Source organism: Heterobasidion irregulare (genome assembly GCF_000320585.1).
Source record: "Heterobasidion irregulare TC 32-1 unplaced genomic scaffold scaffold_02, whole genome shotgun sequence".
NCBI classification, from domain to species: Eukaryota; Fungi; Basidiomycota; class Agaricomycetes; order Russulales; family Bondarzewiaceae; genus Heterobasidion; species Heterobasidion irregulare.
In genome coordinates, this window is record NW_009258198.1 from 1141702 (window position 1) to 1156363 (window position 14662).

General features: G+C 57.4%; 8 protein-coding genes across 8 annotated transcripts; 6 read left to right on the forward strand and 2 right to left on the reverse strand.

Annotated features, from left to right (window-relative positions):
* Positions 1-23: 23 nt before the first annotated feature.
* Positions 24-508, forward strand: HETIRDRAFT_424731 (uncharacterized protein; the record flags this gene model as incomplete). The annotated part of the gene is made up of 2 exons (XM_009544017.1): positions 24-143; positions 194-508. 2 exons carry the CDS (start codon positions 24-26, stop codon positions 506-508), a joined length of 435 nt encoding a protein of 144 aa, XP_009542312.1.
* A 376-nt stretch (positions 509-884) lies between these two features.
* HETIRDRAFT_32724 (uncharacterized protein) lies at positions 885-2440 on the forward strand. The gene is made up of 2 exons (XM_009543453.1): positions 885-1379; positions 1559-2440. The coding sequence occupies exons 1-2, from the start codon at positions 969-971 to the stop codon at positions 2066-2068; spliced, it is 921 nt and encodes a 306-aa protein (XP_009541748.1). The 5' UTR covers positions 885-968; the 3' UTR covers positions 2069-2440.
* HETIRDRAFT_438274 (uncharacterized protein) lies at positions 1886-2440 on the forward strand. The gene has a single exon (XM_009544018.1). The coding sequence runs from the start codon at positions 2094-2096 to the stop codon at positions 2421-2423; it is 330 nt and encodes a 109-aa protein (XP_009542313.1). The 5' UTR covers positions 1886-2093; the 3' UTR covers positions 2424-2440.
* A 101-nt stretch (positions 2441-2541) lies between these two features.
* Positions 2542-4062, reverse strand: HETIRDRAFT_407493 (uncharacterized protein). Its single transcript, XM_009544019.1, has 3 exons — positions 3821-4062; positions 3505-3771; positions 2542-3449 (listed from the first exon to the last, which is right to left on the reverse strand). Exons 2-3 carry the CDS (start codon positions 3638-3640, stop codon positions 2758-2760), a joined length of 828 nt encoding a protein of 275 aa, XP_009542314.1. The 5' UTR covers positions 3641-3771; positions 3821-4062; the 3' UTR covers positions 2542-2757.
* A 1380-nt stretch (positions 4063-5442) lies between these two features.
* HETIRDRAFT_246587 (uncharacterized protein) lies at positions 5443-6482 on the forward strand (the record flags this gene model as incomplete). Its single annotated transcript, XM_009544020.1, has 5 exons — positions 5443-5541; positions 5731-5793; positions 5852-5957; positions 6011-6072; positions 6135-6482. Coding segments are annotated over 5 exons (678 nt in total), but the record flags the coding sequence as incomplete, so codon positions are not given.
* Positions 6483-7026: 544 nt separating this feature from the next.
* On the forward strand, positions 7027-8061 carry HETIRDRAFT_414468 (uncharacterized protein; the record flags this gene model as incomplete). The annotated part of the gene is made up of 6 exons (XM_009544021.1): positions 7027-7131; positions 7196-7225; positions 7279-7502; positions 7571-7781; positions 7835-7966; positions 8020-8061. The coding sequence occupies 6 exons, from the start codon at positions 7027-7029 to the stop codon at positions 8059-8061; spliced, it is 744 nt and encodes a 247-aa protein (XP_009542316.1).
* Positions 8062-8277: 216 nt separating this feature from the next.
* On the reverse strand, positions 8278-10357 carry HETIRDRAFT_100887 (uncharacterized protein; the record flags this gene model as incomplete). The annotated part of the gene is made up of 14 exons (XM_009544022.1): positions 8278-8350; positions 8400-8433; positions 8486-8512; positions 8584-8742; positions 8807-8874; positions 8935-8956; positions 9000-9085; positions 9147-9678; positions 9729-9784; positions 9846-9874; positions 9938-10063; positions 10124-10162; positions 10219-10269; positions 10346-10357. 14 exons carry the CDS (start codon positions 10355-10357, stop codon positions 8278-8280), a joined length of 1314 nt encoding a protein of 437 aa, XP_009542317.1.
* A 2597-nt stretch (positions 10358-12954) lies between these two features.
* HETIRDRAFT_448552 (uncharacterized protein) lies at positions 12955-14488 on the forward strand (the record flags this gene model as incomplete). The annotated part of the gene is made up of 4 exons (XM_009544023.1): positions 12955-13188; positions 13256-13324; positions 13363-13475; positions 13534-14488. The coding sequence occupies 4 exons, from the start codon at positions 12955-12957 to the stop codon at positions 14486-14488; spliced, it is 1371 nt and encodes a 456-aa protein (XP_009542318.1).
* Between the last annotated feature and the right edge of the window lie 174 nt (positions 14489-14662).

The following is a 14662-nucleotide window of genomic DNA, read 5'->3' on the forward strand; positions in this document are numbered from 1 at the left end:
CACTGCCTAGTTGTCATAGGAAGATGCGCAGCGGTCGAATGGAGGCGCTGTTGAAGTCTCATTATGGTGACCCTTCGAGGGTTGAGGCTCAAAACACCCCCTCCTGGGGCGAGTCCTTGTCCTTGCGACATAGAAGACACGAGGTCAGCATCTCAGGCCAGACCCGCGTTATTGCAATGTCATCGCCCTCCAGGTCGGGAACTTCGCCGGGCCTGATGGTGTCGAGCCCGAGCTTACGGGGGAGATCGAGCTCCAGTGGGGCCAGGACATCCTCTTCACTGTCGTCGTGCGTACCTCCATCCTGAAGCAGGGCGTCGAGAGTCTCATCCTCACCAGCTGGCATGTCCCTGCTACCGGTGTGCCTGACGGCAAGCCCCTGGCTGGCGAGCACTGGAACAAGGTCATCACTCCCAAGGAAACCCACAAGGTGCACTACGACGGTGCCAAGCCTCTCATCCCCGACACGCTCGCCAAGGTGTTGGTCGAGCAGGGGATCATCATCGACTGATTGCTGGCACATTAACGAGTTGCAGAGTGATGTATCGAGTTGGGGCATATGGCACTGGTTTCTCTCTCTTTTCGTTTACGATATTATGACTTGCCGTTGCTTTATGCTTGTTGATTTTTCTATATTGCTTGTTCGATTTGTTCGTGCTCGTCGTTGCAGCTGCTTTAAACCGCGAAAACCCATATCATGTCCGTACTACCTAGCTAGCAACAATTACATATGTCGAAAAATGGAAGCTTTTCCACTTGACTTGCACCCTGCCTGTGTCGTTGGCGCTTATCTGAGTCCTGTACATGATTGAAAGACGTTGCGCGGCTGGAATATGATCACCTATATATCTCGAGCTGAGTTCCACATCCGCCTGCTTTCTTTCTTTCTCTTCCTTTCCTCTAGTACCCATCGTCACCTCGATCTTACTGTCCCCAAGCATCCATTAGTATCATCCACAACGACAGACGTGATGGAGGCTAATCTTGCTAAACTATCCAAATTTCAGATCTCGAACTTCTTCGAGAAGAATGCTCCTGCGACGCAACAGGAATGCGACCTCGAGGCCGAACGGATTACAGGCATGTCTATACACACGACATCTCTCCAAGGCGGGCAGAGCTACACCGTCCTCACCAACGATGAGACACGTGTTGTTCAGTTTCGCGCCGGCTACGCTGCCCTCGACATGGGGTTTCTCGGATATATTGAGCAAGCATACGGTCGATTCACGCCACATCACGAGTCCAGCGGAAAACTGGGCCAGCTCCATGTCTATACGATGCTCAATGTGGGAGGGGTCTCGATGTATCTTGCGCGGGATGCGTTAAACCGGAATAACTTCAGCCTTCGGAAGTGTACGGTGCAGGATTTTGCTAGGTACGTTGATCCTAAAGTCCCATACCCCCCTCTATCTACCTACATGGAAGAAACGTCCAGCTGACTTGGCTTTGGCCATACAGGTTTTTCGCCTCAGCATGGAACAACACACCCAAGCAGATGCCATGTCCAAGTCGTGCCTCGCTGCTCGACGAATACTCGTCGGAACTCTCCCAGCTCCAGACAGGGCTGCCCGAGCGCTTTCGCCCAACGCTGAGCCATCTCATCTCAATGCTCCCAAGTCTCTTGGACGTGAATTGGCCTCTAGTGCCCAACCACACCGACCTCCTGGAGAACAACATCCACGTGAGCATGGAGACGGGCCACATCATGGGAATTTGTGACTGGAAGGACACCACCATTGGTCCTTTTGGGATGTCGCTCGGGGGCCTCGAGACCTTGCTTGGGACAGAGACGGTGAGCTGGGGCTGGCGCTACCATCCAAACCAGCAGGAACTGCGGGACCTGTTCTGGGAGACATTGTACCAGGAGATGGGAGGCGTCTCCGAGGAGCAGAAGAAGCTCATCGATGTATCGAGACTGGTTGGCCTGTTCTTGGCCAATGGTTTCGAGTGGAAAGATGGGGTCAAGTTCCCCGCCAGTGAGGGATTTGATGGCTTGCGTTACCTCGAGTCGGTTACTCTGACACTTTGGATGACACAACAACAACTTTCCTCTACTTTTGTTCTGTGAAGGAGGAAGGTGGAAGATTGATCTCATGATTTCGCAGGCATATCCAGGTTTCTGGACGAACCACGGCCGCAAGGCTATCAAGGAGGAACTTGTTCATGCAGATATGGATGCGATACCTATAGCTGTCGTGAAACACGAGCGCACTGCCGATGGTGTTTACAATGACGGTGAAGGATCGAGAAGAAAAAAGGCTCGTTTAACACAGCCGAGCGTCCCGCAGCCATGTACCGCTCCCATCATCCAGATTCCTTCAGCGCCGGTACTACCCATGCATGCACAGATAGCTACACCCACCACATCCTCTCTTTCGTCTGCGCTACATCCATTGTCGCCATCTACACGCCCGTATTACTGAACTCCGGACTGGGAATGAATACGGTCGAATGAGTTCCTTCGCTAACGAATTCGTGGCTTCCATTCGACCACATTCGCTCCCAAACGAGGGCATTTTCACTGGGTTTGAAGCCCGGCCTGGTAAAACACTAAACAAGAGATCTACTTTCCAATGACCGACGATAATGGGTACAAGATATACAGAGAGCTGTAAAAGATCTATTGCAAAACGATAGCAAGGATGGCACGCTCGGAGAATATACTCAACCACCACGCGGAAGTATAAGTATGTGCGAAGTCCAACATGCCCAAATTTCACCAGAGCGACTACCACATAGGCCACAACAATGCGATTTTTACTTGCTCAACGACTCGACCAACGGCCAGACCTTGAACGACCCATTCGTCTGCGCGCGCGACTTGTACCCGGTCGGCACCCACGGCTCTTCCTGATCCTTCTGCTCCGGTTCTGCGTTGTCGCTCACGGTCAAAATCCGTCCCACGATGGGGCCGCGCACGTGCAGATGGCCGACGGGATCGCCGCCCTTCTCGACAACGTCGTCTTCCACCCCAGTCAACTTCGTCTCGACATTGATGACGGGAGGGCCAACGTGCGCATTCGCGGAAGGCGCGAAAGTTTGCAGGTCGAGGGGATGAGACGCGAAGATGGGCGCCGCGACGACAGGGTGTGTGAATGCGTTCACGAAGGGAACAGAGAGCGCGATGCGCGTAGGAGTGACCACTGTAGAATCGATACCGCCGCTGACTACTAAGCCTCGAAGGGTCGCAGCGCCCTCGCCCAAGACCTTGGTTCTGGCGCCTTCGAAGACTAGACGGTCCCAAAGGCTGTCTTTGTTCATGTAGCCGTCTATGATGCCAGCGAGCTTGTGTCGCCATGCAAGTCTGAACACGACGCTCTTTTCAGCTTCGCGCACGACGGCAGTCGTCAAATCTGTGAGGTGCCTTGGGGTTAAGAACAAGATTGTAGGCGAAGGGAGGGGGTATTGCTTCGTTGACAAGATGTCTGGAATCCCTGTAAGTGTAACAGCTGCATCGAGATCGATGTTAATGGAGGACACACTTGATAGAAATCACGGACGTACTATCGTCGGTCTTGTACAAAGTGGTGCTACTGAGGGTTGCAAAGCTGGTTCCTTCATAAAGTGCGGTATATGCGACCGTCCTACCAAACGCCGTGCTCAAGGAGTGGGCAGAGACAAGGGTATCCAATGCAGACATGGGGGTAGAAAGAGGTAACAGAGACCGCGTCGCGGTAACCCCGGCTGTGATATTCAGGTGCGTGAGTTGTGCAGCTTGAATTCCACCGTGGTGGTCCTGGTAGAATGATACAGTAAAGACATCATTCGGGTCTGAAAACGAAATCAATGTTGGTAAAGAAGGAATTATATGAACTCCCACCAGGAGTAGTTGCCGGGGCGGGGCTAGCCTGGCCTTCCGTCTCAACGTCAGCCCACCGAACCAGTTTGATATGCCTCGCTGCGCCGGCTAAAGCCTTACTGTCAGGCTCGCCGACTACGATGACGACATGATGCGAGTCCTCATTTGAGTCGTAGATGAGCTCTAGCACGTGAGGAAGGAAGGCTGCATCAATGACAATGGCAGTGGGAGGATGGACCTCGAGAACGTGAGAGAGAAGCGACAGTGAGGAAAGCGTGAATGAAGGGATGGAGTTCGAAGCAAGAGCCAAGTCGGTGATGATAAACTCTGGTCAAGACCATACGTCATCAGAGCCAGGAGAGCTTTCAAGCAAGAACAACCCGTACCGAGACCATCATTCAGTAGTAACAGCACATTTGACTCGCGTGTGAGGCCAGCCCTGAGCAGGCCAGCGCCAAAGGCAGCTATGCGGCTAAGCAGTTCGGGATTCGAAATCTAAAAATGACATGTAAATAATCGGCTGCTTATTGATGCGCGACAAGCCTCTTGCCTTCGTTGACCAAAGGGTCCGCGGGGCATCAGATTCAGGCTTGACCAGGTCCAAAAGGGTCTGCACCTCCTTCGTCGGTCTCACAGGAAACTATAGCCGAGACCGCCAGCAAAGATGATCAGATTAGACGACAACGACGTCGCGTGGCTGTCAAGGGCGACATACCCTGCCCATCAACCCGGTCCCATAGTTTCTGTACACAGCGCTCTCTCCCGGGTTCCTGACCCGACCGACATCGCTCTGCCTTCCGAGCAAAATTGGGTGCACAAGCGGTTGCGGTTTGTACAGATTGGCAAGCAAGAACACCGACGCGGTGATGAGACCGAGGAGGATGGTCAGGTCGTCGGTGACGAGATGTTCGGAGAGCGGCATGGTGCAGTTCTCGTCAGATACCGGTATGTGCGCAGACAGCTGTCGCTGTGGTGGGAGAGAGGAAAGGATGAATCAGACGACCTCAGCGTTTAGAACTTGGTTGCGTGTATGACGGATGATGTGTTCCCCGCTCTTCGCCGGGCTTTCGGTTCGGAGTAACAGCCTTGTATGGAAATTATGGCATTCACTTGCCTTTTCCTCCCACCATGGTCGACCGCCTCCTCATAATGAAACAGCTCGTGTGGGACAGCCTTGGGATATCAGAGTATCTGTCTGCATGACACGACTATGTATCCAGATTTTCCTTCCCACTAAGTATTGACATAATTTTGGCCAGAACATTGGACTGTGGTGCTCGGTAGCTAAAGTTTGCTCGTTTCAATCGGATACTACTTCCATTACTGACGCTCTCCATCCTCTCTCAAGGCGGTGCTGTCCATATCGCTTCAGGCTGTAGCCCACGGAACCACATCCTGGTTTCCTGTGTTTTTTCTGGCCGCTTGGCTCGTGCGCAGATTCTATTCAACCACGTGATGTGCACTCTAATATAACGGGCGAAACTCGCGGATCTCGCACCTGAACCGCCCTTCGCTTTCTTTCCACCTATCTCCCCTCAACAGCCTAACACTCTATCTGTCTCCGCTCGAGGCGTGTCACAACCAGTTCCCACTCTTGCCTTGTCTTGATTATTGTCTAAGCCATGGTCACCGCTCATAAGAAGGCCAATGCGAAGGCGAACACCGGGGTCACTGAGAAGAAGGTTACTGAGAGTAGCAAAGACCACCATACCAACCATCCCTCCTGGGTAGACATGGTCAAGGTATGTCACAAGCTACAGCCGACTTCATTGTCTCTGTGTGCGCTCTGTTCTTCATCCGGGCTGTCAGGGGCTATATCACTATATGATACACGGAGCGCACGGACCAAGCGATGGCCCATCATCTCCTAATACATATCGATGACTTCCATACGGCTGTCTCTTCTAATGCGTGTACTAATTCACCTCCAGGAATGTATCACTGCCCACCCAGACGATGCTCGCCATGGTGTATCTCGTCCGACGATCAAGAAGGTTTGCGTGTTTTATACCTCGCCTTTTCTTATTCGGTCTTCAACATTCCGAAAAACAGTTCGTCGAAATCAAGTACAAAATATACCCGAACCAGACGAGTAACAGTCAACTTGCCCGTGCTATCACGCATGGCGCTGAGAAAGGCATCTTTGTCTTGCCCAAAGGTCACACTTATACCTCTTGCTTAGGCGTTAGTGAGCTTACGCCACCTTAATAGGCCCGTCTGGCAAGATCAAGCTTCCCCCCAAGGGCTCTAGCCCTCATGAAACGACTAAAGAGGTATACTCTTCCTCTGCCTAGCATCCCTTGCCTTTAACTCTTCACGTCCGCTCGTTCAGCAGAACACCTCCGCGGGTGCGAAAGCACCGATCAGTTCGGCGAAAGCATCTACCAAGAAAGTTGTACCTGCCAAAGCTCAACCGACCGGCGCTGCCATGAAGAAGAAAATGGCAGCAGTCAAGGCCACACCCAGTGCCAAGCCGGGTGTCAAGAAGACATATACTTCGCGGAAGGTTGCTGCTGCGAAGAAGTCTCGAATCGCCGCTACCAGGAAGAGAGGACCCGTGACGAAGGCAGCGAGAGGTATCACAAGGAAGACCCGGTCTAAGGGAGGCTCTGTGAAGGCTTCGGCGAAGGAGAAGCCAGCCACTGCTAGCAGGAAGGGCGCAAACAAGAAAACGACGACGAAGAAGGCAAGTCCTTGAGCTCGAATGGCTTCATACGAAAGACCTTTATATGTCTAACGTTGTATAAGCAGACTCCGGTGTCCGTGTAACATGGTATGTACCAAGGCATTCGATGTGCTGCGTTTCTTCCAAGCTGTATTATTTCGCGGTCAGAAAATACGACTTCAGGCACACTGTACGATACGATATGGGCCGAAGTGCCGCTTCGACTCAGTGTGAGTCGCTGTACGTGTTTATTTAGTGAAATGATTGGGCTCAGTTGTGAAGAAGATTTTGTGGTCGTGATCTTGTACTTTTACTTATTTTTTGAGCTGATGATTAGCTTTGAATTACATGAACAATTCTATATGTGCAGAATCATGGGTGTATAGAGGTGGCCCAACACGAACTCCGTTGGCAGACTTGTCGTTCGCATTTTCGAGATACGCGCGCCGACGAGTCGAGCGTCGTTCGTTCATGCAAGATGTGCGGAACACGATTGGTTCGGAAACAGCCGGAGCAGTCGTCACGGTCGACCTGAAGCCGTTCATCACAGCGAGCGTACACCATGTTTGCCGCTAGACTCCCCAAACGCATTCCTCTGCCACGACCGGCGAGGCCGGCGAGGCTTATCTCCACCTCTGCACCCAGGCACTCGGACGCCCTCTTTGTGGTCGGTAGCAGTTTCGTCACACTCGAATGCTGTCGGTGACGCTCATACCTCTTGCGACGTTCAGCACCGCGACACTACCTACAACAACCCCAAGGTGCGCGAGACGTCTCGCGACGTTGCATGAGGTCTCATGAGGTTTCTTTTTAGATCCCATTTGAGTTCAGCGCGGAGAACTTGAAGCGTGCAGAGGAGATCATCTCGCATTACCCGCCACAGTACAAGAAAGCGGCCGTCATCCCCCTCCTCGACCTCGGCCAGCGGCAGAACAAAGGATGGACCAGCATCAGCGTGATGAACTACGTCGCGAAGCTGCTCGAGATGCCGCCGATGCGGGTGTACGAGGTCGCGACGTTCTACACCATGTTCAACCGGTGCGTGACAACTCTCGGGCGCGGCGATGCTCCGTGCCTCATCGTCTCGTTTCGTGCTTGCGGCGCAGGGAGCCCATCGGGGACAACTTCGTGCAGGTCTGCACGACGACGCCGTGCATGCTCCGAGGCTCGACCGAGATCCTCAACACCGTCTGCAGCCACCTGGGCGGGATCAAGCCGGGCGAGACGACGAAGGACGGAAAATTCACGGTCATCGAGGTCGAGTGCCAGGGCGCCTGCAGCAATGCACCAATGATGGCCGTGGGGGATGATTTCTATGTACGTTCCCTTCCTTCGACGGATCGCGTGCGCCGAACTGACCTCGGGCGAAGGAGGACCTCACTTCGGAGACGACGAAGAAGATCCTGGATGCGTTCTCCAAAGGAGAGAAGCCCAAGCCTGGTCCTCAGAGCGGTCGCCATACCAGTGAGAACTCTGCAGGCCTTACAGCGCTCACGTCGAAGGTCAGTCCCTTGGTCTGTCCTCGATAATTTTAGCGATTGAGCGAGTCCCACAGCCTTACGGTCCGGGGGAGTTCTGTACACCAGAGTTTAGTTAGTTGTAGACGTCAGTCAATGATCTATTGACTACCATCGTTCCCTGTGAATTTCAAAGCTCAAAGACCTGCAGCCATATGTTGACGATCGTCAACATTTCGCCTTTGTCCATGTATTGAAAACTATACTAGTGAAGTCTACCATCGCATTCATGAATCATGGGTTGTATGCATGCAAAATCCGTGCAAGTTGATAACAATATCATCAAAGTGTTATCGTCAGTCATCTCCCTCACCGTCATCATAGCCATAACCGCCTCGACCACCTTCAGGCAGTCTCTCGATCATGTAGCTGTGATGCCCTGTCAGTGGGCAATTTGTGAAGGTCATATTTCACGTACTCGACTTCTTCCTTGAGGTCAGAGCAATAGCGATCTGTGATGTGAGTTCAGTAACCCAGTACCTTTCAGTATGCAAAAGCAAAAACCTAGTGGCAAGTCAGCATCGTCGAGTCCTGCGTGAAAAAAAAAAACACGACACGCGTGTGAGAAACAGATTCCATCGCAGAGGATGCCCGTCGCTCACCGAAGGGCATCTCAATCTCGTCTGCTATGCCCTCGATACCCATGAATGTGAACGCGACCACCGTGACCACGGGTATCATCGCCCAGCCCAGCTCCTTGATGAGGGTGAACGGCAAGGCAAACAGGTACAGCGAGACGCATTGCTTCAGGTGGATGCTATCTGCGCTCGTGAACAAGTCGTTGTCAGAAGACTTTTGATTGCGAAGCTAAAGAACGACGTTTACAAGACTTTGGTATAGGGGTATTCGCGATCCGCTCCAGGTTGGTCATTTGTTCCACCATACCGTGCACGCTAGACAAACGACATGGTGAGATGAGAAACAGGGTATTAAGATAACAGTCAGATTCCTACATTTGATTCATCGCATTCGCACCTGGGGAGGTTCACTACTCAGTCAACGAGACAACGAGACCAACCGATCAGCTTGCCTGCAGGCCCAACGGTTTCCAAGAAACCATTTTTACGGAACCCAAACAACATCCTCGATATTTCGTGAGCCAAGCTGAAGAAGGAACAACGTCAGCGATGACGTTCGGCGTTTCGAGCGCGTCGATCGAACGGACATGAGTGGCAAGGGAATGGTGGCCTCCGTGTACGGGTTGAAGTTGATGGTGCGATGCTCAGAGCTCATCAGCGGCGTCCTCGACCCAGGCAACTTGTCCACGCTCCTCTTCACCCTCACCCTCTTCGTCGCCGTCAGCGTCTGACCCACACTATCAGAAGTCAGATGCTTATCCGGACTCGCCGTGCGGGAGGTCTCCGGGCTCGTGGTGAGCGCGGCATCCGTGACGGCGTTGTACGACGCCGCGGCAGAGCTCTTCCGCGACCGCCGGGGGCCCATGCCGTGCGCCTTGTAGAACGAGTCGGGAATGACGCCGGCGTAGTCATCCCAGTCGAGCCCATCCTCCTCGCGGAGGTAGTGCTTGACGGCGAACGAGAACGCGAGGCAGAGCTTGAGCGCGTCGGCCTTGGTGCGGTGCAGCTGGGCGGCGGTCACGGTCGTGGTGGGCGTCTTGCCCTTGGTATTAGGAGGCGCGTCGTCTGTGGGCGGGAGGGCGACGTTGACCCATATCATGCGGGACAAGTTGCGTACCTGGTCGGCCGTAAACAGAGAGGGGAGGCGGGAGAGAGAGGTGGACGCACATGGGCGGTCAATGCGCCGAAGGATTTGCGGCCTTCGTAATACCGATCGTACGACGTACTGCGTCACGCGAGTGTGGTTGAGCAGCGACGCGCTTTTAGAAAAGGAGAAACGCGCTCACCCGTTCCTGAATACCAGGATAAGACCCACCTGTCACGGTCGCCGGCATGAGTCCACGATCGAGGAAACAAGTCCCGAATCACAATCACTCACCACGACAGCGAGCAATGGGGTGACCGAGTTGGTCAGTGTCACCGCTTTCCCCTTGGACTTTGCATAGGCGACCAGAGTCGCGAAGATCGTCACCGTCAGGACGGGTCCGAACACGCGTCCTATGATCTACTCCAAAAGCGCATCAGCCACCCGTCGCGCGCGCATGAAGAGCAGAAGGGCGTGTACGCTATTTTTGACGCGGAATACGTCCGGGAGCCACGAGTACTGATGCGTTGCGGGGCGTCAGTCAGCCAGGCGGTCTGAGGTCTTTCAGTTTAAACGTCGCGCGAACGTGCCTTTCTCAGGTGCCTCCTCGAGATCAGCTTGCGACGCTATGGGTGCACACGGGAAGGGTGCGCGTCAGCGTGCGAAGCTCGGCGCGTGGACAGCGGTGGCAGTGGGTCGCACCGTGGTAGGCATGATGTGAGCCGGCGTCGAACGTCGAACGGCGTTGAGCTTCTTCTGTGGCACGGATGCGAATCAACGAGCACTGGAGGTGGACGCTGGTTGAGTGTCGACGTCGAGGGTCCTTGAACGCTGGATATCTCGTGCGACAAGCACCGTGCTCGGACTGGTCGCTGCGCGGCGGTGTCGGCTGAAGCGATCGTTGTCTGCTTGGTGGCGCACGCCGGAGCGACCGCTCCGTCAGGGCGTGTTCGCTTGATCGCCGGCGCCGCTCAGAATCTCGCCCGATTCGGCAGGTGTTTAGGAACGACGTCGGATTGCACGCAAAGAAACATACTGATACTCCAAAAACAACAGAACGGATACAGCGCCGGTTATGACGACAAAAGAGCCAGCATAGCCGGCATAAATATGTTACAGGTAAATTACGGGCCACTTCAACTATGGAGGTCATTAAAACAAGTTTGACACGAGATTATGGAGTGCTGGACAGAATTAGGCCTCGGGGGAATCAGCGGATCGAGATCAGAGCCGAGAGTCCAGGCGAGCTTCGTTGAGGCGGTACGAGATATCTGAGAGACGCGACGCAAGACAGGCAAGACAGGTGCTGTAGCCACAAGAGAGAAGCGGGTCATCGTCGACAGAGGCAGACAAGCCGTCCAGGAGCATCCAGCGCTCACGGCTGTGTCGAGACTTTGTTATCACGAGGAGGGGCGGCACGGACCATCGCAAAGGGCTGCGCATTGGTGAGCTGGCTCTGTCCCAGCACGACCGAGGAAGACGGTCGCGCGGTGCGGGAGACCGACACCGACATTGACACCGATGGCGGGAGACAAGACGGCATCTCTGCGCCCCCGACGCGCGGCGGAGGCGTGCATTCTTCGGTGTTTAAGCAGAACGACTTGCGTCTCCCAGCACGAGGCACCCCCGCTGCCCCGGCGCCGTTCGCGCTGGGCGAGGCCGGGTCGGTAAATGCCGCACCAGGCATCGCTTGTCCGTCCGAGTGCATATGTTCAAGAGACACAGACGCGGAGGAGGCCTGCGAGCCGTCGAGACGAGACTCGTGGACGGCGAGGAGCTGGGCGAAGGCGGAGGCCGGTGGGAGCTGCAGCTGGCACCGGAGAGCGGGCATGTTCGCGGCGAGGCGGCGGCGCGACATCGAGGGCTCCGCCCACGTCGGCACCAGCGACGGGTGTGCGAAGCCAAAACCAAAAGCACCGCCGTCGGGCGCCGCGGACACGTGCGGGCGAGCGTGCGGATCGAGGGAGGGGCTCAGAGTATCGGCGCCGGCGGGAGGCAGCGTGGTCCAAAGCCCGAGCGAAGGTCCGCCGGGGAGCATATACGCTGCGCTGCTGGTGGTAGACGCGTCGAGACCTGGGAAACGGTTATTTTGGTGTGTACAGATAGCGAACCGTGGACCGCAGACCTTGAGCGTCAACTGTGTCTGGACGGCGGCTGCTGCTGCTGTCGGCGGCGGCGGCGGACGCAGAGCCGTCCTTGCGGAATTCGAGGTCCGAGCGCAAGAGCGCCATCACTGTCCCGCTCAGTCAGCACCGCGATCGACCGTCGGCGGGGGAGGGGGCGGCGACGGGAACGAGGTAGGGGAAGGGGCGAGCACGCACTATACGCATCGCCCGCGTGCGCGCGCCGCAGATGCTGCATGCGGCTCCCGATCTGCTGCAGTGAGCGCACCTTGCCCGTCTTGCGCCGCAGGAACTCGCGGATCAGCTGGTAGCGCCCCACGCGCGCCCTACCGCCGTGCGCGTCCCCATCCCCGCCGAGCGCACCGGGACCACGGGTCTCGTTGCCCTTGCTGCCGCCACCGCCGCCGCGCGTTCCCCCAGAGCGGGCGGGGCGCGAACGCGCGCTGGGCGGGTATGTCGCGAGCGCTGCGATCGTGGGGCATCAGCGTCGGCCAATGGAGGAGAGGAGCCAAAACGCCCGGGTGCGCGGACTTGCCTTCGAGCAGGGCTGCGTGGAGCTCCTCCGTCCACACGGCCTCGGTCCCGCCGGGGAGGTGCCGGCGGGTGCGGTTCCCGACGTGGCGCGCGCGCGGGGCGGTCTGGGATTGGGAGGCGGGGTGCGGGGCGCTGGGGCGCTGTGGTGCGAGTGAGAGGTGAGCGTGTGGGGGGGACATGGCGGGGCGGCGGCGGTGGCGGCGGCGGGATGCAGAGGCAGAGGCAGAGGTAGAACCGAGGAGCCAGGTATACAGGATTGCTAGAGGGTCGAAGGGTACTTATGGGTCGAGGTTGGAAGCCGACTTGGGTTGGGACGGCTTGTGCAATGTGACCGGTCTCGGTCACGGTGCGACAACGTCGCCGACGCCTTGGCGGGCCGCGGTAGAGGCCAAGTTAAGTTCAGCCGGCGCGCGTCAGGTCGCGTCGCTGTCGACGAGCTCCGCGTCGGTGAATTTGAGTCTTTGACGCCTTGGCCGTTCCAACGACAACACACCACTGTGCGCGCTTACATCTGTTGAAGCGCGACGGGGTTCAGCATCCGGTCGGCATCTGTGTCGGTCGGATAACTCGGGATTCGATAGTCGGCGATGACGTCGGTGGTACGAGTACTACTGGAACTGCTGGTAGGGACTAGTGAACGCTCGTCGGGCATGCATGCGCGCGCACCATCACGTCGCCCCAGTCGGCATGCACTGTACGTCGTCCCTACCGGCGATCTCGACCTCGATCTTTATTTTATTTCTTCTACCGGGCAGGCAATGTAATACTACGAGCTGCGAGTCTGGCTCCTTTGTCGAAACTGCCACTCTTCGGAGCGTCTGCGGACTGCAGGACGAGCACCGCGCTCTGCTGGATCTGGATTCTGGCGGCGCACTCGTCGGGGCGTGCGTGCGTCCCAGTGGTGGTCTGGGGCTGAGTGTTCAAGTGTGCTCGCGTGTCCGTCGCCGGCGAGCAGCCTAATCTCTACTTGGTTCAGCTCAGCTCCTACACCGCGGTCTTCTGGGCATCTCGAGGCGACGCGCCTGTGCGTGTTCAGCGCTCAGCCTCGACATACGACCGCAGAGTCTGTCCCGCCGCGTTACGAACCCACCCGCCAGCTCGGGCGGAGGGCACCCAGGCGGCATGGACCTCCGTCCTACATCCCAGACCGCCCGCTCGCCCGCTCTGGCCAGAGGGTCAGCCAACATCCCTGCTCCTGCATCCGCGCTCGTCCTTCGTCTTCCTTCGTCATAGGACTGGAATATACGCACTACGGACGACGGCAACACGTCCTCGCACCTTTCGCCGAGACCGTGGACTGCACACGAGGGGCAGCCTGAGATTCTGCGCCTGCATCACCTACATTCGCTTCGTCTTGCGTCGGCGGGCCATGTTCGCACCACTGCTGCGCCCCCTGCACGTCCTCTCCCCGAGCACACTCTGCAGAGCAGCTCTCTCCTACCCGCGCTGGTGCTTCTCTGCCTCCTCACTGCCTACCTGCCTCCCCACGCCCCCTCCCACCCCCCCACTACACGAACCCGCCATCCCAAAATCCGCCCCCTCTCAGTGGGCCGTCTCCATCCCCCTCCGCCTCCTCCACCACATCGTCCGCCTCCCGCGCACGCTCCACAGGCTCTACGCGGCGCTCCCCTCCCCGCGCCCGTCCCCGCTGTACCTGGTCGCCCTCGCGCTCACGCTCCTCGCGCTCCTCGCGCTCCTCACGCTCCTGCTGCTCCTCCTCGCGCTCCTCCTCGCACTCACCCTCGCCATCCTCGCGCTCCTCGCGCTCCTCCTACCCCCCGCGACCCTCCGCGCCCTCGCAGCACGCCTATGGACCCTCGCACCGTCCCCTTCCTCCCTCTCCCTCTCGCCGTCCCTGCGCACAGGCCTCGGCCTCGGCCTCAAATTCGGCATCCGCCCCGCCCTCGATGCGGGCCTCGCACTGGGCAAGACCGCCGCGCTGCACGCGCTCCCCGGCGTCTTCGCGCGGGCGGCGCGCACCCCGGCGGCGCACGTGCTCGTGCACGCGCCGCCGACGCCCCCGCCGACGCGCGTGCTCGTGCACGTGCACGCGCCTGCGCCTGCGAGCGCGCAGGCCGCGGGGACGGGGACGGGGACGGGAGCGGAGTTGACGCAGGCGCTACTTGGGGTGGGGCCGCCGCCGCCACGGGCGCGCGAGCTGCGGCGGAGCCGGAGCTGGTTCAAGTGATGGCGGGGGACGGAGGGGGGGCCGTCGCTCTGCATCGCGGCTGGGAAGAGCGGAGGGGCCGAGATCGCCGGCGATGGAGTTACTGTACGGGGACGCGAGTGGGACGTGTTACGGTGCTACAGTATGTGTGTGGGAAGAGTAGCTAGTGTGGCGCCGAAAGTGTTTGATCAGCAA

Coding starts and splice junctions, on each gene's coding strand:
- HETIRDRAFT_438274 (XM_009544018.1), top strand. CDS start 2,094: ATGATTTCGCAGGCATATCCAGGTTTCTGGACGAACCACGGCCGCAAG.
- HETIRDRAFT_407493 (XM_009544019.1), bottom strand. CDS start 3,640: ATGTCTGCATTGGATACCCTTGTCTCTGCCCACTCCTTGAGCACGGCG. Junction 3,450..3,504: donor TTTGTACAAGACCGACGATA/GTACGTCCGTGA, acceptor ATCTCGATGCAG/CTGTTACACTTACAGGGATT.
- HETIRDRAFT_32724 (XM_009543453.1), top strand. CDS start 969: ATGGAGGCTAATCTTGCTAAACTATCCAAATTTCAGATCTCGAACTTC. Junction 1,380..1,558: donor TGCAGGATTTTGCTAGGTAC/GTTGATCCTAAA, acceptor TCCCAGCTCCAG/ACAGGGCTGCCCGAGCGCTT.